General features: G+C 43.7%; 1 protein-coding gene across 1 annotated transcript in view; it reads left to right on the forward strand.

The window, feature by feature from the left end:
- MSN (moesin) overlaps nt 1-21,889 on the forward strand; it is a 48,219-nt gene that overhangs the window by 10,337 nt on the left and 15,993 nt on the right. The window contains exon 2 of the mRNA XM_054214424.1: nt 17,887-17,970. Coding sequence (XP_054070399.1) covers nt 17,887-17,970 — 84 coding nt within the window. The remainder of the gene's footprint in view (nt 1-17,886; nt 17,971-21,889) is intronic.

The following is a 21,889-nucleotide window of genomic DNA, read 5'->3' on the forward strand; positions in this document are numbered from 1 at the left end:
GTGGGTGACTTTATCATACAAGGATATTAAATTGGTTAGGACTTTTCCCTTTGTGAACCCATGTTGACTGTGCCTGCTGATTGCATTGTCCTTTAAATGGCTTTCGGTAGTGCCCAATTACTTGGTTAATCTAGTTAATATCTGACCACTAAAACAGACCTTCTAGTAACTATGTGTCAAGAAAGCAAAATTGCCTGAAAAGCTGGATGGGTTGAAAGAAACTTGCTTGTATTGTAGCTTATGGTGTGTCTGAGACAATAGAACACTGAGCGTCTAAGCAATAACAACGTGTAAAATCATGCCACAGTTTGGTTTGGGGTGCGTGGTTTGGTTTGGGATATGTTTTGGTTTTATTTAAAAAAAAAAAATAAATTGTCCTTTAGGGATGATACTAGGTCATATTACTCAGTATATTCTTATGTTCCACTAAGTTTTGTTTGACAGCATTTGTCACTGGAGACGCTGCACGGCATGCATAAGAAAGATGTTGCTTTTCTAGTTTACAGTTTGTAACTATTAGATGTTAAGATAACTCTGTGCTCTGTGAGACAAGAGCAAAAGCTTAAGTATCAATAACTATTTTGCCAACGTCTGGTTACTTCATTTGCTCCTATGTATATCTATGTATGAAGGAAACTTAAAATCACTTTTTAAAAAGTGGACTTGTTCGCTTCATTTGTTTTATTGGGTAAATAATGGGAACTTCAGCTGAGATGTATTCAGTCTAGTGTCTGGCTGTATTCAGCGCTCTGTGGCTACAGTTATCCTCAGAGAAAAATCAGGATCTGAGCTTATCTCAAGCTGAGAAGTCTTTCTTCCCTTTCTGAAAACGTGCTGTGTGAGCAACTGGATTTTTTTGCAGTATCTGTATTTTTCACCAAGGAGCACTCAACACGTGAACTTGTTTGGATTGGTGAAATACAGGAAGCAGAAAGCAGTAAAATGATTATGTTCTAGGCAATAGCCACGATCTCCTAGAAAACCAGAAGCTGCTGCATGAATGAACTTCTACACATGACCGCTTGTTTTGTGAGCTGCCTTAAAAGCTGTAAGGTCACTAATAGCTTGAATAGTGGGTTCAGAAAAGGCTAGTATTACTTGCAATACCTGAAGGCTCTGAGTCTGTGGCTGGGAAGGTGGTGGGCTTTGAGGGCGTTCTTATTCAGCACCATAAAACACTTTATCACTAAACCAAGAAAACACTTAATAAGCAACGTGTCTTAGGCCTCCAGCTCCGTTGTGCTGCCTTTCTTATGGGAGCTGGGCTGTAACTTATTCTTCCCTGGGATACTGAGATGACACACTTTCCTTGCTGCTATAACGTTAGTCCTTTGCTCCAAAAAGCAAGCAAGGAGCCTCTGTTACCTGAACTTGGTATTCGAAAAACGTCCAAGTATGTTTACTGCCTACTGACGTGATCGCTTTTTGGCTTAAAACACTAAACTGCACCTCAAACTGATGGTATTCTGATCCAGCCACGACAAACTGGGACGCAGTAAGTTCTAGTAGAAAGTTCATAAGACTCAGAATTTTCTTACACTTCTTTTAATGCTGCGAGTGTTTTAGTGTACGTAAAACCTATACACACTAATGTCTTCTGCACTGATGGGCACAATGTATGCCTAGGGTGTTGTGGTGACAGCCATACATGTGGGAGTGAGTTAAAGCTCAAAAACTCCGAAGTTGTTTGGTGGTTTGGTTTTTTTTTTTTTTTGCTTTATCTTGCTCTGTGGTTTGTTGCTAACATCTCCATTTGAAGGTTGACTCCAAGCTGCAATGCAATGTATTATGCTCAGTTTGAATACCCCTTTGCACACCCAACAGAATAGTGTAGAGGTCTTATTCGAACAAAGATACATGTCAGCTGTAAGAACATATCATTGGAGTGTCTGTCTCGAATCTTTTTATCAAAAGATAGAGCAAATAGAAGGACTAAGTAACTTCCAAATCGCTGAAAGATCAGAACAGTCAACTGAAGATGAGATGTCCTGAGCAATACTTGCTTCAGCATCATACACAGGAAATACGATGCTCTCTTAGTGTTTGTTCTGACAAATGCTAAATAATCAAGTACAAATCTGACAGAAGGCTGTCCTGCTTTGCTGCTTCAGTTCTGACAAATTTAACACACAGGCTTTGTTGCTTGCTCTGTACTCGGTTCACCTCAGCGCAAAGTCTCTTCTGCGGCTGAGCACCAAATGTAGCTTAGAGGAGGTGACCAGCCACTTCTCCCATGCCTAAGCTTTGAAAGCGTCTTTCATTCATACTGCAAACGACTACGTGCAAATGCTTTGGTCTCAGAAAAGTTTGGCATAGAGGACTTTCCAGTGAAATGCTTTTACAATATTATAATGACAGCTTTAATTTGGCAGTGTTTGGAAGGATTTGAAAATAATTCGTGTCTGAGGGCATTCAGACACTCTGTAAATGAAGTGATTTCATTGATCTGCCTTCTCTTAGAGAAAGATGGGTTATTAGATGCATTAGATCTGTTATTAGATCTGTCTGTTTTCGCAACAAGCCTGAGTAAGAGTAGTTAGATGCTCTTACTGTTCCTAGTGTTTTGGAGATGTGAAGTTGGGGGTGAGGTATCTGCACGCAGGAACTTCAAAGACCCCCGGGCTTTGATCAAACTTGAATTAATGCCTGCAAATCCTATGCCGTTATTCCTTAGCATATGGAAAACTGAAAACATAACAAAAAGCAACCCTACACAGCAGGTCTGAATAAGAGCTAAGGTCACAAGTTGACTTACGAATCCTCCTTGCAGAAGGTTGCTTTGCAGGCTCCCTGCATCTGGTTGGTCTAGTAAGTTTTACCGTTTGCTTTCATTTAGTTACATTTGCATGTATGTTGACTTACACGGGAGGTGGACTCAGCATCTGGGTATTTCTCTTCCTGTTACTCAGTTGTGTTTCTCAGTTTTGACATCCAGCTTCAGGAAGACCACTAACAGTTTGCGTTATCTGTCTGTTTGGCTGCGTAAAGATGTCCATAACATCTTTGTACAGGAGGTGTAAAGGATCTAAATATTGAAACTGGAAATGTAAGGGAATTGCTACTGCCTGCTTGATACAAGAAGTCAGTTTCTGCCATGAGCGTTATAAATGATTAAGCTAATGCAGGGTAGCTCCCCAACAGCCTCTGCAGTCTTACAGAATTACTGAAAAAGTTAAGCTGAGAGAGAACCCTAGAAGTCATCTGCTCCAGCCCCGTGTTCAGAGCAAGGCTAACTTCAAAGTTAGATTGGGTTGTTCAGGGTCTTGTTTTTGTTACAGTGGGACAATAGTTCTTGACAAAAATAACATGGAAAGTACTGGGACTTGCGAAGTACTGTGTAGGTGCCTGGAAGTTCTTAACCTCATCTTCTGGAGTGCAAAGGCATGGAGAAAGTAAGAGCTAAGTCAAGTATAACGATTAAAAACTATCAAAAGCAAACCCTTTATTTAAGGAACGCTTAACATAAGCCCAGTTACTTGTGAGTACAACTATCTTATCTCTTGTGTTTGCTGGTACAGTGGATCTGTGCAGGGTGTCTCTGGTTATGTCCAGGCCGTATTCTAAAAACCCTTTCCCACGCGAAGCTAGCATAGACCAGGAGATGATGTTAATCTGCAAGAGTCCCAAGGCAGTATGTTACAGGTGTATTTGACTGATGTTGCTTCTTAGCAATGCTGATGGCCTGTTTCAGAGCATGCAGCCCTGCAGTGAGCTGGGAATAGCTTGACTCTGTAGCATTCACTGGAAGTCTAAGGCTTTATTCTGTTCTTTAAATTGTGACTTTGTCTCTCTGTAAAAATGTAGAGACAGCTACAGTCTTTAACTCTAGTCCACGAGAAACGAATTACATTCAGATAGCTATAACTTTGATTTTAAATAGGCTTTGTGAAAACACCCTGAAAAATTAAAGAAGAAATACTCTGGAGTGGAAGGGGTAATTAAGTGTTTTGTTATATTTAAAAAAAAAAAAATCTGTTTGTTTTTTTTTCAGTTTAGTCAGGCCTTCTGTGGAAGGCTACATGATGCAGAATGTTATTTATTTTTGCATCTGAAATGGTGTAAGTGACACCCTCTACTATGGCTGGCTTTTGACCGCTTGATCTCATGGTGTCTGCCTGATATACAGAATTACAACTATCATCTGCCCTTAACTCTGCATTTTAAGGGTGGTATGTGATGGACCTGTATTTAAAAGGAACACGTGTTAATAGGCATGTTACTTGACCACTGGGATCCCTGGGAATTTAGTGACGTCTCCATGCATGCATTTAGGTCTCAAGTTCAACTGAAGTTTATCAGGCATTCTTTTCAAGTAGCCCAATTTCAAACAATGTATTTCAAGAGGTGTATGAACATGAACTCGGGAGTGTGCCTTTAATTGCAGCCTTTAATGGACTAGATCAACTTGGCTGCATGTTTGAAAGCTTTGATAGTTTGCTGCCGCTGTAAAGTTTTGCTCCCATCTGTGTGTTCCTGCCTTGCCCTGCCTTGGATAGTCCAGCTCAGTAGTGCATCAGTTCTGTTCTCCTTGCTCAGCCAAAAACTGTGCTAATGGCATGTGGCTTGATGAGGGATAAATCTCACCAAGGGGTTGTGTACCAGAGCTACTGCAAAGGGTAAAGCAGGAGTGCCTGGGAGTGAGGAATAAAAAGTGGTTCAATAGCTTGTCCCATCTTGTCCAACTGTACCCAAAAAGCCATTTTACCCTTCCCTCTCCCTGTAATCTGTGCCGGGAGTGGTGCCCTTCTGTAAGTGTAATGAATGGGACCAACGAAATGGTTCTGCTGGAAAAAATGACAGATGAGTTATTCTCAGCCTGATTCATTCTTTGGTCCTGCTTGTGGCGTAGTCATGGAGCGTGTCAGTATGAACCCAAAGAAGGCAATGGGAGGGTGCGGGCCGTTTGGGATGGTTCACGGTGGTGGTGGGACCTCACCCTGCGTGAGCTGGCACCGCTCCTGTGGCTCCGGAGCAGCTCTGTGCCCGCTGGACACGGGTTCTGTGTATCCTGGTGGTGTAGCTGCTCTCCTCTATATTAGGAAAGCTCAAGTGCTTGAACTAGATGGAGCTTAAAATAACAAAAGGTACTTCAGCAATCACAAGCTGGTCTCTTATAAACTATGTACAGTCCCAACAGAGCTATTAAAAACCTAAAAATAGGTTGGTGGCGAGGAAAGCAAAAGTGGGTGGGGAAGCTGAATATTAAAAAGAAATGTAGAACTGAGCTGTTTCAGGGAAATCCTGCATTTCGGGGAACCATGACCTAAATAGATATGAAAAGGCAGCCAGCCTAAATGAGACCCTGTACCGAAAGGAAGTTGCAGGATTTGTCTCGCACGCTGGAAATGATAAAACTGAAAATCACAGGATGATGAAACAGCTTTACCTCACGCTTGACTGTGCCTGCAGTTAAATTTGGAGGGATGGCTCATAGTCTGGGCAGTTCAGATCCCACAGTAAGGCTGTGTTCTAGCTCCTAGAAGTCTGGCTATTGTTCAGATATTCAGTGAGGGCTGTGAGCTGGCCAAGAACTTGACGTGCCACACCCCGGCAGTGCTTGGGATGTGTGAAACAGGCAGCCCTGTGTTCGCCTGCCCCTCTCCTTACCACTGAGCCGAAATGCGAGGTGGCTCTTGGTTGGAGAACGGAGAAGCACATAAAACGGATAAGCACGCTTCTGACTTCATCCACGCACGAGAATCCTTGGGAAGAAAGAGCTCAGTCACAGCCGTTATCTTCATGCTGTTTTCCCTGTGGCAAACCTCTTGAATGATAAGCAGAGTGTCTGAGCATAGCTTTTTTTTTATTTGCCCTCAATTCCAAGTTACCTCTAAGACAATTCTTAATCGCAGGTGAATTTAGAGAACCTTTATGTAGGGAATGAGTGTTTAGTCTATTAGCTCATGAACCTTAAGTACTTACTGTACATGTGGTGCCTTTATGCAGCTCACACTTGTCTTGTTAGCATCCTGTCTTGACCTTGTTTTGAGCCCCTTCCAACAAAATAGCTGCTTGTAATTTTGGCAGACATCCACTGGATGCTAGGTTTGGAAAGCTTATTGGCTGTCTGGAACTATGTCTTGGCTACCAGGCTTGTCTGCTTAACCCCTTGAACTGGGGCTTTGCAGCTGTTAAACCGTATTGGGAAATCCCCTGCCTTTGGAACGAAGCTTGGGAGGGAAGAAACTAAACTACGGCAAATTTAGGGGTGGGGGAAAAGCTGCTCTCTCGGAGCCTTCTCAGAAATGCTTCCAGTGGCGGTGGGGAGCGTTAGGACCATTTTTCTGGTTGAGTTACTGCAGGAGCAGCCAGGATCATAACGCTTGTGTGCGGCGTGTGATTTAAGGGGCAGGGGCACAAAATACTTGTTTGTAACCTGTGACTAGAACTGCTTAGGAGGGGCACGCAATAGCTGCGAGGAATGTCACCCGTACCGCTGCTGGCATTTCAAACACGCCCACTGCCCTGCTGGCTGCCTTTGAGTGCAAGAGCTCTAGCTGGGGATGTGGTTAAGCTCAGACATGTGAAGTACAACTGCCAACCCCACTACTAGGGTGCGGAGGTCATAATAGGCATATACAATTTCTCCAGAGAATAGCACCTTCTAACAGGGACAAAACAAATAGATGTTAAACAAAACAAAAATATTCCCAAAACAAAACGCAAAGCTACCCGGAGTGTAGAAGTTGAATGGTGGCAACTGCTTACGGCTAGATTTTGCTTTGAGTTTTACTTCCTCATCCAGATCTTATGGAAAAGGGGTCAGGGTTTTCCCTCATGATTTTTTTTTTTTAACTTCTTCTGGGTTTTTGACTAGTAAAGGATGTTCTCTCTGAGTAGCTCAAACAACAGGTACAAAAATAGTTATTCTAAGGGCCTCTTCAGACGAGTTCTAAAGAAATGGCAAGTGGCAACGTTAATGGCTTGGAACAGCTACAGGAAAGCAAAGGGAGGTGCATGAGGAATCTATTTATGAGAAAGGAAATGGCAAAAATAGAGGAATTGATGATCCATTGCACAAGGGTGTGAGTAGGTTGTGTAATAAGTGGCATACAAGTATCTGGACTTGACTATAAATTTGGGGATCCACCCATGGCTTCTTTTGCTGGCTTAGTACTCTCATCTCGCAACTCCTTTTGTCAAACTGAAACTTGTCCGCCCTCTGGACAGGGCGGCAAGCTGCTGACAACTACGGTGTCGAAACACCACTGGTAGGATGTGACTACTTGCTATCTGCTTGATTGAAAAGGAAGGAATTGTATTCAAGTAGCTTTAACTTGGAAACATGTCACTAATGATTTCAGAAGCCATGCGGTGTAGGGAGTAGGGGAATTCCCCATCTCTCTCTTCTTTTTTTCTTTCTTTTTTTTTTAATTGTTTTGAATGAATAACTTTGTAGTAATCTTCTTATAAAGTAGAACTTTTATTCCTGAAAAAGTTGCTTGCCCAAACCAGATCGCTAATTAAATTGGGTAAATTATGCCTCCAGAGTTCTAAAATGCCGAGTTCTCCAACCTATTAAGAAGCATTGGCACAGCCCTGCCTTTACGTGGCTTGGAATTCTTCCGTTACTAGTGTGTGCTCACTGGTACTAACTGGAGAAGGCAGCTCTGGACCTTTGAAACATTGATTATGGGAGAACTGAAAAGTTGGGGAAAGGTGGGTGAATGAAGGCCCCTAAAGTAAGGCAACTGCAAACGTCAGCCCCTTTGCATAAGGGAAAAAAAGGAAATAGTATATGTGTAAGGAAGTTTTTGAAGCCCTCTTGTGAGCTCTGTAATGTGGTTTGAAGGGGATCTCATTTTTTTTTTTTAGAGACTGTCCTTGAGGGTAATAAATCTGATTTTCCACCACTCAAGGTAAAAAAAAAAAAAAAAAAAAAAAAAAAAAAAAAGCCCTAGTTTATGTAAGGATGCCTGAAGTAGACTCCCTGACTAGATATGAGTAAGTGATCTCTGGGCTGCTGGAGATGTCCTGTAAGGAGGATCCCCTCAGGCCCCGCTTGTTACGCTGTACTCGGGCCCCTCCGAACACTCGGTATTGATCAGTTGCAAAGGGGGACTTCAACACGAAGGTTGTTGTGGCTTCTCACACTTGGTCTTGAGAACCAGAAAAGCAGCAAAATACTGCTGTGTTGCTCTGCTCTGTAGGCATTACCTTTTCAATGGCAGCAAGTGTCTTCAAGGAAACCGATATTTTCATGGGAACATTCCTGTTTACCACTGGCTGCATGGAAGAATTTTATTTTTCTTATCTCTGGGAGATGAGCAGTCCAAATTCGTCTCAAAATAGTCTCTTGTGTTAACAGCCCGACACATACATATTTGGGACTCTGACGCTATGGTGCGACAGGGTTTATATTAAGATAAATCACTTGGTTTCCTTTTTTGAAACTGACTGCTTTAGCATTATATTTTGTACCAGATTTTTAAAGCCACTTTAGCCAATCTCTTCTTGCCCTTTTCAAGAATAGGGATTGGCTCTTTCAGCCACTGGGTACAGTGCCTGCTATAAACCCTGTCAGAAAACTTGTATAGTAAATGCTGTTGGAGCGGACACAACCAGCTTATTTTGAACCCCTTTGTTTGGGGTTCTCTGCTCTTCCAAGCTCCACGTGGGGCAGAGGTACTTCTGAAAACTTCCATGTTGGTCACCGAGTGCTAAAGAGTGGATAGCCTGCAGCGTGGCTTTTCAATGGCTTCCCCCTGCCCCATGTCAATAAATCAGTGCTAGAAAGGTGAGTTTTGCTGGAAGTTATGGATTGAGCACTTTCTGCGCTGGCAACACCCCCTCTGTGTCTGTGCTGCAGCAAGAGAAGTGTCAGATGCATACTGGTGTGTCTCGGGGCACATTTGGCTTCCTGCAGCTCGGGCGCTCCCCCCTCCACCCATTCTCGGTTCAGTTTCTGCAAGTGGACCCTTCAAAGTGTGAACTTTCTCAGTCTTGCCTTCTGGGGCTCCGGCTCGCTTCCTGTGGCAGCCCTTTCCTCTTGCGGTCCTCAACAGCTTGGCTTCTGAAGCTGTGTGAAACCAGCTTGCCGCCCACAGAGGCTACCGTGCCTTGCTGGGGACTGAGAGCAACCGGTGGAGGTGGAGTGGGGGGGGGAACGTGACTCTAATGTGACTTCGTTAAGGTGTGGCTCCACAGCGATTTCCAAATCATAGAATGGTTTGGGTTGGAAGGGACCTTAAAGATCATCCAGTTCCACCCCCTGCCCTGGGCAGGGACACCTCCCACCAGACCAGGTTGCTCCAAGCCCCGTCCAACCTGGCCTTGAACCCCTCCAGGGATGGGGCAGCCACAGCTTCTCTGGGCAACCTGGGCCAGGGGCTCCCCACCCTCACGGTAAAAATTGTCTTCCTAATATCTCATCTAAATCTCCCCTCTTTCAGTTTGAAGCCATTACCCCAATCTAAGCTGGATTGCTGCCATGCTTCTTCACAGGGAAAGGAATAAAACCACCGGAGTACAAATCCAGTTAGATTCAGCCCGATTGTTTCCCTGACTGGGTTTACTGGTGCTCATGTGACAACAGGACTGTGCAGTGAAATTGTGCTGCAGCAATGGCATCTCCCCTGCGGAACGCAGCTCAACACCTCCATGGCTTCAGAGGGCACCAGGGCCAACAGAAGTGCCTGTCCTTCTGAGACATCAGCTGGTGGTGCCTTCTCCCAGCTCTTCTTTAGTTTATCATTTGGCCAGCTTGCTTGTGTATGATAATCATGCTGCGATTCAAGTGATTTGCTCTTCTATCATTTTTAGTTCAAATGCTGACCGAAGTATGAGATGTTATTGATGAGCCCTATCTGCCACTTGATTTTAAATTGTGGAAGTTTGTTGGTTTGGTTTTTGTGTGGTTTTTTTTAAGTGAACTTATTAATATATGTGGTATACGTAGTGTAGAGCAATATATTGCATATGTGGCTGAAGGGCTCTGCATATAGATCCAATGGTTATGGACTCTCCTTGAGGACTCGGATCTAACATTTGTGATCTCTAGGTCAGTCAGCAGCAATCTGCACTTCCCAGGGGCATCTGGAGGATGCTGACAGCTCCTCAGGTTTTGGTCTAGAGCCCAGTGATGTGTGTTTCATAGCACATTACATGTATGATCTCCTCCATCCTTCTGCAAGGGGGTGGTGGTGGGGATAAGGCCAGAAAAAAATAAATGTTGCTGAAGCCAGTAAGTGGAGCTTCTTTCTGTGCTTCCCGTCTACAGTTCTTGATGTCTCTGTCAAAGCTGAACTCAAAAACAGTGGTTGAGCCCATTAATTGAGATTGGAGTATCCAGTCCCTGGTTCCTTTTGTTGCTGGCTGCTTACAGAGAAGCTGTCCTCCCTCTGCAGGTGACTTTTAATTTAGTTTTATTATAGGTGCAAACTGAAATGTCCCTCAGTAGGCACGGAGCTGTGTAATTCAGCATTAACAGTGGGTGAAATCTTACTGTAAGCTTCACGTAAACATGCCATTTCTCGCTGAGTCAGTTACAGTTGGCATTTCTTGTGCTCTAATGACAGCCATGTGTGTCTTGTTCATGTAAAGCAGTCTGAGGCTTGTAATATTGAGCTAGTTTTAAATGGTGGTTGGGTACATAAGGTAATTTAGCGCATAAGGAAGGCAGTAAGATCCTCAGGCATCTCGGTACCTTCAGAAATTTGATCCACGGTCTATAGGTGACTGTCCTGTGTTACATATTAACATACAGCAGGTGCAGGCAGTTGGGATGTGTTTGTAACTAGTGTATTGCTGAAAGGTACAGTCAGCTCCGTATCTGTCTGGCTCTGTCGGAAATGACATTAAAAATAGCCCCAACTGAATAACTGACAACTACTTCTGCAAAATGAGCTTAGATGCTGTGCTGTCAAATGTGCAAAGAGAACAGGGGATGGGAGGGGAAAGTGCAATTATTTATTTCTTATTTTCCCCCACCTCTTACAACAATCAAGGGGGTGTCATATATCTGGGAAAATGTTTTCAGATAATGATCCTTTGCTTGTGTCCATTTTTAGTCTTAGCATAAGATGACCAGAAGATGTCTGAGCAAAGAAGCTCAGTTTTTCTGTAGCATCAGCTCTTTGTCTTCAGGCTCTGCCCTAAAATCATTAAGGATTCTTTAAAGGGTGAGTTTCTGCTGCAGGCTGTAGTTAGGTACCAAAGCAAAGCCCAGACATAATGGGTGCCTGGAAGGGTGATGTTACAACACGTTCTATAGCACATAAGTCATGCTTCTGGCTTGCTGGTACGAGGCGTGTCAAAGGTGGGCAAGCTTCCTCCTCCACTGTATTTTATGGAGACTTCATTCAAGTTGCTGTAGTAGGGTGGAATGGGACACCTTCCTTGGCCTTGTTGCCTTGTTCCTGTGGCTCCAGTCGAATGAGGGGTGCCAAGTCCCCAGTTGAGCGGGTAGGAGGGCGGTAGAGAGGGCTGGGAAGCTCCCGGGAGCCATCGGAAGGGTCGATGCTCTCTCTGGGGGCTGCCATGTGGCACCAGGACTGGTGCCCGGGATGTGCCTGCTGGCTGTTCTGCTCCCTGATGAGCTTAGGGGTATGAAAAGGCCCTTTAAGGCTGCTGGAAGGGGGCTTGGTTTAATTAAGTGTAATCCCTTTAGAAATTGCAAGCGCTTTCACATGACCCGATTCCAGCCTCCCCCTGACACAGAGGACCCCGGGCTGTTTGGGCAGAGCGCTGGCACTGGGGAAGGAGCCAGATGTCTGTGAGTATTGCTGGTGCTGAGGGTGGGGGGCATTTCCTCGGATGCTCTTCCCAGGCCGTGCAAAGCGTGATGCCCTGGTACACTCGGCGGGGTCAGCCTGCGACTCCTGTCCTCGTAGTGGGGCCCGTGTTGGCTGGCTGACGTGGTGGGAAGCGAAGTACAGCCCTGGGGAGCATGTGTCCTCCAGAAAACACTTGTATGTTTGAAGGGACAGGGCAATAATTCTCGTTATACTTCCTATACTGTTGCTAATCTTGCTGAAAGCCAAAACTGGGAAGGTTTTTAGATTACTGGGGTGCCACACGGGATCTTGAGTTCAGAGTTCATGCAAGTCCAGCTGGATTTGGTGTGCTTCTCTGATCAGAGCTAGTAGAACTGAAGCACAGTGCTAGTCTAGTGTCTTTACCTGCAGTAACTGGGTGAACTGGTGCCCTATAGCTTGGAGGGCCTATAAAGGGTGGCCTGGAATTTCTTCTTCACTGAACTTAACTTCTGTTCCATAACATTGGAATGAGCTATAAAGTAGGACTTTTCCCTATGCCACTTTCTCCAGAAATAGTCCACTTGGTGGCTTGAACCTGGGAAGCACAAATATCTGAAGCTTGAAACCTCGAGACCCGCAGGGTAGAACAGCTTCCTTGCATTCAGGAAATCCAGGGAGGAAAGAAGCTTTAGCTCAGGGTCAGGGTTTTGTAGAGGTTGGTGCTCTGTTGTGCTGACTCTACCTATTATTCTGACATGAATTTCCTAGTGCTCTGTTCCTGTCTCAACTTAAGGCAGACAGAGTTGTCTGTTCTACCTCTTGCGCTGCTCAACACACTGGGGCATTAGTACGAGTAATACATCCGTTAATTAGTGTGATGGTATCAGCCTTTCCTGTTTGTCCTGTCATATGCAGCTACAAATTTTCATCTTAGGAAGTAGTTATAGCAGATTATTAGTAGGGCTCGCTCAGAGACCTGGAAGATAAGTGATAATCGTTACTGCTAATAACTTAGAGGGAATCTCAGGCTTGAAGGTATATGGGCAATGTTAAAATTTCTGAAAAGACGTTGCAGATAGGCGCCTGGTACCGCTGTTTAGTAAGTCTGTCTCCTGTCCTGTAGCTTGTGAAAGCTTTTGCCTATCAAAAGGAGCTTTCTTTGGCTGCAGCTGCTCCGGGAGGCTGCAACAGCGTCTCTTCCATGCAAGAGGTTCTGTCTGTGCAGGCGGTCTCGCCCTCACCACGACACTGTCCTTGGCAGCAGGAAGCTCTTTAATACGCTCTGGTAGTGACAATCTTTAACGGTGCTTAGACTGGTAGAACAATGGTAATTCCTCAAATAGAGAAGAGGAAGAGTTGCTAGGTTTCTAGCTCTTTCCTGTAGCTGTTATGAAATGAATCAGTAAAATATGGGCTTCTTTTCTTAAGTATTTTTTAGCTTGGTGAGTGTAAATTTGCCTGTTGAAATGTGATCCTTGAATTTTCTTGCAACGTGCAGGACGGCCTCCTCTGGAAGCTTTTCATAGAATATTGCTAGCTGTTTGTATGCAAAATAGTATATTAAATGATGATGGAAAGACAAAAGAAGGCTATTTAGAGGCCACTTACTACGGTAAATAAAACTTCTGCTACTTTAAGATCTAAGCAGAATTTAGAGGATGCAGCAGTGAATGCATTATAAATGCTGTGATGAAAAAATAAAGTGAGTTGCTTTAAGTAGAATTTGAATATAAATTGCTGCATTAGGATGGTAGCTTTGGTAAATCTGTTGATGATGAAATCCAGTAAGTCTTCTAAGAAAAAAAAAAAAAAACACCCTCCTGAGTGTTGAAAGTTTAAGACAAAAGTTTACTGACAATAAATTTTGGGAAAGGGGTGTAGTGTACTTGGGGATGAGTGCTGCCTTTGTGGACCTTGCAATCTGATCCCTGGTGGGCAATGTCTTTTCGCTTTTTTTTCTTTTTTTCCCCACCGTATTTAGTCCTATTCCTTACATCTCAGCAGTGTGTACCTTACCTGTGATGGAGCTATATTTGTATATGCTCAGCGGTCCAAGTTGATTATCTCATTGAGGACTATTTTATTCTGTTTGCAACCCAAATGGTAAGTGTGATGGTGGTTATACTAGCCCTCAAACCGAGGAAAACCTCACTAGATGGCTTAGAAATACAAAGTGTAAAAGCTTAGTGCTAATGAATCTTGAGGCTTTTCTTAGAATAAGTATCGATGGTAAACTAGATAAATGGTTTAAAACTGCTGTGGCAGGGTAGTTCTCGAGGCAAACAAGAGTCTAAATTATGATGGGACTGGATCGTGCGGGCTTTCTTCTGGTGGAGCACTCTTGTTGTGTAACCCTTGTGTAACATCTGTGTTGGGCAGTGCTCGGCTGTGAATGCCTCAGTAAAAGTGGTTTTACGAAAAGTAAGGCCTCAGGTGAATGAGGAGGATGGAGGTGAACACGCAGTGCCTGGCACTGGGTTGTCCGGTAGAGGTTATAGCGGTCTGTGGTTCCCTCCTTGTACTCTGAGCTGCAGGCAGAGCACAGAGGATCAGCGAGACTGCCTTGCCGTCGGTGAGGCGGCCCCTGGGTATCTTTCCAGACACAGCTCCCTTGGTGCTTGTTTTTTCAGCATTTTTACATGCTAGGAGACCCAATTAGTATTTCTCTGCTGGTACGCAGGCTCTTGAAATGAAACAAAACCCTCGATAGGTGTGCATCTGCTCTAAAGTACTGTCAGGCCTCTTATCTGCTAACTGGGAGTGGAGAGCAGTGCCTCCCACCACCTGAAACGGCAGAAACCTTACTTTGTTTTTCTAGTTCGCAGCAACTGGCTCAAAAAAAAAAAAAAGTGGCTTGGTTTGGGGGGGGAAAACTCTTTGTATGTTGTTTCCACACCAATTGCGCTTCACAAAGCGCAGTTTTACAGCAAACTAACTTCTTAGCCAAGTATTAAAGTACTACGAAACTAGTGGTTAAAATGTCACCGCTACAGCCCGGGACATGTCCCCAGCTCGGTCTTCTGACAGTTAACAGCAATTCGCTGTTGAACGTGTTAAAACTCTGTTCGGATCAGGGAAGCTAGCACTGCCGGGGTGTGGTTCTCTAAAGCACAAGCCTGTTTCCTGTGGTATCTTAGCTCATGCTGTCTTCTAAAATAGCAAGTTGCAAGTGCAAACCCCATTCAAGACTTTGCTGCTTCTAAACCTTAGGTTTCTGCTCATCTTGAGCACAGGGGGCTCCTACTAAGAGGAAAACGGTTTATCTCTTCCTGTCGAATGCGCTAATTGAAGGCTGATAACTGGTCAGATAGGCTAAGTGCGTTTAAGTGAGCGACAGTGAAAGAATTTCACTGGTTCCAGCATGGGGCCTTATTTTACTGTGCTAACAGAGATGTGAGTCTTACAAAAAAAGTATTCTGCATGAATTATGAGGATAGTTGCTGCCGCAGCTTTATTTTAAATTTTGAGGTCTGATTTGCTCCGAATAGCTTAAAAGCTCTTCAGGCACAGGTTGCAAAGAGCTGCCACAGATGTTTCAGTTCTGTTTTCCAGTGCTTCCTCTGTGCTCAGGCACTTCAATGTTCAATCACCTATGCAGGTGGTATCAGATAAGAGTAGCTACTGTGTTTTATCCATAAACAGTGGAGCAAAAAGACTTATTTTTCTTTCACGGTAGCTGGAACATTAGTGTTATAGGTGAACAGGAAAGACTTTAAAACAAACAAAAAGCAACCTGTTGCTTAATGGCTCATTTAATGTAACCCCTCTTGCACTTAGACATGGCTTATGGACATCTTTGCTGTCACTGGTAGGTGTGCTGGGCAGGTTGGGCTTACAAGCCAGCATTCTTTCTGGTAGAGGAGACTGCTTCCATGTATACGGAGCAAAGCTGTTTTGGGGAGCATTCAGCCGTTCTAGCGAGCAGCTGGATTCCCAGTTCACCAAAGCACTGTGAAATTGCCAGTTGTCAACACGTAGGATCTGAGGAAAATAATTTTGGGAAGGTATAGCAAGGGAACTCAAGGCAACTGCATGCTATTGAAAGCTGCTAATTTTAAACAAAGCTTGATTGCTTATGAGTTTAGGTCGCTTGCTCTTTCCTTGCTACTTCTACGGGATGGTTTTTCCTCATTTTGAGTTCATTGTGTCAGAAGGTTCAGAGGGTTTCAAAACCAACTTATTCCTTGTCTGCTCGTTCACGATGTCTTTGCTCCAATAATGTCTAAATAGCATTCCTTATGCATGCAACAACTAGAACTGCAATTCTTCTAGACTTCAGCTTTGCTGTGCTGAGCCCACCTTTAACCTCTCCCAGAATATACTTCAAACTTTAGCTAAACTTAAAACAAGAAAACCTTTTAGGTTCATCATGAGGGGATGTCAAGTACAAAATAGTGGTGTGCTCAAGTAGGTTTTTTGGGAAACTTCAAAATGTATTTGGATGTAGTGGTCTCTTTTGGCACTTGACTTAGACTTAACTAGCAGACCATTTCTCGCTTATGGAAAAAACAACAACCCTGGTTGTAGTCCTCGTGCAGTCTGCTGCTGCTTTCTTAGTTAACAAAATGTGAAATAATTGTCTGTATACTTGGTAGGAACGCAGGGATCATAACTGGCTGCGATCATATCAGTAAAGGGTGGTTCCTTGAATATTTCTCTGCTTACTCAAGCGTTTTTTGGTCTCTAGTGTCATGTGGTTGGCTTATAGTCTAAAGGCGAGTTTGAGTTATTCTTACTAAAACTGTTCACAGCATAATTCCCTCCACCCCTGAGCCCTGTGAAGGGTGCTGGAGTGTGCTAAGAGGATTGATTGCACTAAAGAGCAAATAAATTAAGATTTGTTGATGTGGGGTAAACGGCTGTTGGCAAGAAGGAGAACTATGAATGCAAGGCCTTGGTGTGCTGTGAACATCTCGTCTGTACAACTTCAGGTTTTGAACCTTTCCTTTGATGGAAAAGCATTAGAACAGGTTGATCTGAAATATCTGCAGTTTGTGTTCATAAATTGTGAAATGTCTTTACCTTTTTCAGTTGATAGGTATGCAAATAGAAATGAATTCTCAGGTGGCTTGGTGTAGTTGCAGGCCTTACTTTGCCTCTTCAGAAGTTAAGGCATCTGTGTTGAGGTAGGAGTGTTCCTGTCTACCCCTAAGGATCTACACAATGTTTTCCAGTAACGGTGAGGAGTTGTGAGTGGAATTGGCTATGGCTTACGCTGATCTCTGAGGTGAAATGCCTCTGGTGTTTAACTTGCTTCATGAGAACTATTGGTGAAAGATGTGCAGATGTCTCCCTGCTTCTGTGGGATGAAGCTGCAAACTCCATTGCTGCAATCCCTTGCCACTTTCGTTTCGCACGTGAAAACGTGATGGTGAGACTTCCCTGCCACGATAGTGTGTCATATAATGTTTCTTCTGGAAGACCATTCATAATCTTACTACTTGCATCTAAGGCTAATACTGTCATAAAGTCTTGACTGCAATATTAAATTACACCTAAACCATTTCTGCAGTGTTTAGAGATCTTTCACCGCCCTGAAAGAATTGGAAAGCAGTAGGCAGGTATATAGAGATACTTCTGCTGCTTTGTGAAGTGTCTGCACGTACTAGTGAATATGTTAGTTCAGCATGCATCCTATTTGCCTTAGCGCATGAGATTGTCTTTGTGTCCTCACTGCTTCGTACCTACAGCCCTTGGGGCTTATTAGGGGTTGTGCCTTATAATTTCTCCAAATACCCATGGAGACGGGAACGATATTAGTATTGACTAGTGCTAGGTTGTTAATGCCTCCAGGGAGTTCCTTGATGTCCATCCTTCAAATGGAAGGGTTGGATGTCTGGTGGTGTGTACTGAGGTCTGGAACATCTCTGCTTTTGTGAAAGACACCAGAATGTTCTAGACTAGAAATTCAACTTCATGAGCTGTGAATGGCTCTCACGTGTCAGTATATAGATGGGCATACGAGCAGGAACAGGCAGGATAAACTCGTACGCTGTGAAACAGGAAAGTTTTATATTCTACAGAGAAACTAGGAACACCATGCTGGCAGGGCAGATGACTTTGTACCTGCTGGCAGTGAAGTTCCTAGAGGCTTGGGAGCTGGTCCCTGGCTGTATGCAGATGTTGGTCTTCGTTATTGGGTAGCGTCACTTAGAGGTTGTGTTGTAATGATGCGTTTTCTGTCTTCCAGATCAGTGTGCGTGTTACCACCATGGATGCTGAGCTGGAGTTTGCCATCCAGCCCAACACTACAGGGAAACAACTCTTTGATCAGGTAAGTGATGAAGATCTAAAGTTGATAGAGGTGATGTGATTCTATTAAGGCAGCAACAAACAATTTCTAAAGGACTTCAAAGATTAGGTGACAATGTGTATAATAACTTCAAGAGAACTCAGCGTGGTAAGAAGTTATACCTTTTTTCAAAACTACTGCATTTTTGAATCTCCAATAATGTGTTAGGAGGTATTCTTACCTCTAGTGAACCGAATTGATGGTATAGCTCATAATAACAATAATAATTGGAAGGCGGTAGATGTCTGCAGTCATAACTTGTAAGACAAGGAAAGTCTTAGGAGGTAGCTAGTAAGCTATCTTTGGTAGGCTTACTTGCAAGCATTGTGTAATTGTTTTCAGAGTAGTTGGTCTTTAAAATACGAGAGGCTTAGCTGGATTTCAAATATTGCTGCAACCCTTAAGTGCAGGTGAAGTGATATTCTATACTCCCATCAAAGCCTTGAGGGAAATCTTAAGAGAAGTTCTGTACTATACGGCTGTCTTCATCTGGATGCTTCTTCCTCTGCGTTCGCTGGCTAGGCACATTTCCTCCTCCTTTGGCCAGAACAGAAGCAGGGAGGCATGTGCCGCCCAAAGTTGGAGCAGCTGAAGACAGTCATTATCAATTGTAGCGGTTGAAACTTTGACAGGCTCCAGTGTGTTTCTCTGCTGTAATCCTGAAGGCCATGGATTTGCCTCTTGGAGGGAAATCTGAACAGCAAGTTCATAGCTTAAAGAAAAGTAAAATAAATCTTGGATTATTGACAAGACAAAGGAACTGCCAGACCAGATATGTCAGCTATGAGTGTGGTTCAGTAATGCTGAGCGTTCTGGGGCCAGCTCTACATAGTACCTATTGTAATGAAGAGAGAAACTTAAGGGCTGACCCACCCTTAGAAGTCAGCTATTTTATTTGGGGCTAGCAAACCTAATTTAAATCTTTTTTTAGATTTTTAACCACAAACTGCTACTTTCTCATACTCAGCTGGATGATTCAACACTAGATATTATATTGCTCTTTGCAGCCCAGCCCTGAAACGGAGGGAATAGAGTGAGATCCTAGGCTTTACTGAAAGAGCATCCATTCATAATGGGGAAAAGCAGAAAGACTTTCAGGAAAGTTCGGAGTTGCATGTAGTTCTTGGCTGTCTGTGTGTTACTATGTAGTAGCTCCTACGTATTTTACTCTCGTGTGGTCTCAAATCTGATAGTTTTTGATTGATAGAAATGAGAGCTGGATTCTGTCCAGAAGCCATGTGTGCAACATGGAACTCCACCACAGTTAGTTCATGGGAACAAATGTCAACGAAGCTGAGGTGACATACCCCCACATTCATCAAAAGGTGAACTGTTTTTTTTGGAGGGGATGTTCTTCATGTGGGTGCTTCCCATGATTTTTTTTTTTCAATATCTGGTTTCTGACATTATCCAAGCAAAGCACTAGGTGCTAAGAAATTGTACTACTGAAGTCAGTGGCATTTTTAATAAACATGGCTTGTTGTGGTTTGTCTTTTTTTTTTTTTTAGTCAGCTTTAGACCATCTGCAGCTTCTGTTGAAAACTGACATTGTGGTGGCAGACTTGGGCTTCAGCAGCTTGTCTCTGTTTGAGAAGCATCTGATCATGTTTCCAGTATGGGAACACTCTCTGTCTTAGTAATTGATTTCACTCCTTTGTGTCATGTTCTCAAACAGCTGCACGTTCTTCTCCCTGCAGTGTGTTTCACACAGCACCTGTCTAAACAGAAGTTTTATTGGCTTCTTTTTCCATAGTAAACACTTTGCAAAGGGAGAAAACAAATGCTGTTGTAGAACTAAGTTTCTAAGTTGCTAATGCAAATGAGGCAGTGTTTAGTTCGGCTAAATTGGGTTGTAGGTGGAGCTGGAAGAGGAAATACAGTCGGGGAAAAAAGTATCTGAAGCTAGCTGTTAAACACTTGCGATTTCTAAAAGGTCTGATGGACGCCATCTCTTTATACTGTCCATCTATCACACTCCCTGGAATGAGAATTAAACTGCTTTCTACTGCCTAGCACACAAGATATCCTTGTGGAGGTGGTGATGCTGGTTCCTGGTAGGATTGATACTGAAAGAAATGTCCTCACCAGTGGCAGATGTCCAGGCTTTGGCTAAATTATTTCTCAAAGACCTAGCCCAACAGTGCAGGGTGGGACAGTTAGTGTGGGACCACCGTGGTGATGGTAGGAAAACTAACCTTCTGCCAAGGCTTGAGGATGTTGTGAGCAGTGAAGTAAGGGAGCTGGCAGTAGATGTGGGGATGTCAAAAGTCTTCCACCTCTAGCATGAATTAGGAATTTTGGAGGCCACTGCTGTGTGAGCGGTCGAGGAGCCTAATCCCAGCCTCTGTCACTGCCCTGAAATCTAATCATTGCCCCTTTTCAATTAAGGAAACTAATTGCAAAGGAGGTAGCTATTCAGCTCCTGACACATGACACAATGGAAAACGTTTCATCTTGGTCTCTCAAGGTATATATACATCAGACTGTTGTCTGTCCGTCCCTTTTTTTTTATGGAAAATTGAAGGCTCTTTTCTATTGCAAAAGAGACTTCATAGTCGGACTTGCACACAGAGGAAAGCAGGTACTACTTGTATATGGGCATGCTCAAACAGAGTATTGATCTTTGCATAATGAACTAACTGAATACCAAACCGGAACACGAGAGCTTCTAGTGAGCTGACAGTAAATACTAAATTTTGCTCCGTTTAGTACGGGGATGGGGCTTAGCATATATTGTCAGCTGGCATATATCCAGTATGTTTCAAATGGCTGAGCTGTTGGTGTGGATTAGTTCCTGTAAAGAGATAGTCCAGAGCTGTTCTCCCTGCTGACACCGCTGACGGGGACCAAGCGGGGACTGTGTCTGTCCTGAGCTGGTCTTGGGCCCTAAGATGGGGGGATGTGTAAGAACAAAGTTATGGCTGTTCGTTTTCTAGCTCTTGGAATTGCTAATCTAGTATTTTCTGCATGATGCTGGTTCTGAAAAAGGAGCTGCTTTCATCAGTGCTTTTTTGAGGGAAGGGAGAGTTCCTCTACAAAGCAAACTTAGGGCTTTGCTGTTGCAGCAAACTGACCTTCTGGTGTGAAACCTGACTTTTGACTCTTTCACAGAAAAAAAAAAATAAGATTTGCTGCACGTTTTTGCCCCAGAGTGCACTTTCACTTTGAGCTGTCAGTTCTGAGTTAAGCAAAAAGCAAGCTGCTAAGCATTACCAAGGTTTCTAGCTGCACAGCTACCTTGGTGCATGCCACTGGCTCTGTTCAGTAAGATTTAGGTAGTATTTGTTTCCACCTGTTGTGTATAAAGGTAGATAATTAGATTCGTTGTGCCACGCATAATTCTGACCTACTTTGAAGAGGATTCGGAAGACTTCTGGAAAGCTTGTATCTAGGTAGTAGCTTCACGAGGAGGAACAGTTTGAGTCTAAAGTTCTGTAGTAATAATAGGTGAATGGGCTTGAGGTGGAAATGTTCCTGACTCCCTCTTTCCTGCTTGCTTAAATTCCAAAGAGAATTTTTGTAGTGGTAGAAAGTGCAGATGCCTCACTGCTCTGTTGGAAATCATCTTCTGGCCCAAAGTAGCAACAACAATAGCTGCTTATTATCCTCTTTTGACCCTTTTCTGTATCAGACTGAAGTGCAGTTGGACTAGAGACTGGTGTAAACCAGAGCGTTGCTTTGCTTTGTGCATCTCCTGCACGTGAAGGATGGGTAAAGAAACTGTTTCTCTGGTAAAACTGCTTAGCTACTTATTGCTGTGGATAGCTTTGAAGTTGTGTGTCCCTCCAGCCTTTCTTTTCCCTCTCAAACTTCCTTTTTCTGGGTAAATTTTCTAGCTTGAATCATCAGATTTTGGCCTGTTGGGGGGCCGTGGGGAGGGTTAGCCTCTACCTTGTACAGG

Source organism: Rissa tridactyla, chromosome 9 (genome assembly GCF_028500815.1).
Source record: "Rissa tridactyla isolate bRisTri1 chromosome 9, bRisTri1.patW.cur.20221130, whole genome shotgun sequence".
NCBI classification, from domain to species: Eukaryota; Metazoa; Chordata; class Aves; order Charadriiformes; family Laridae; genus Rissa; species Rissa tridactyla.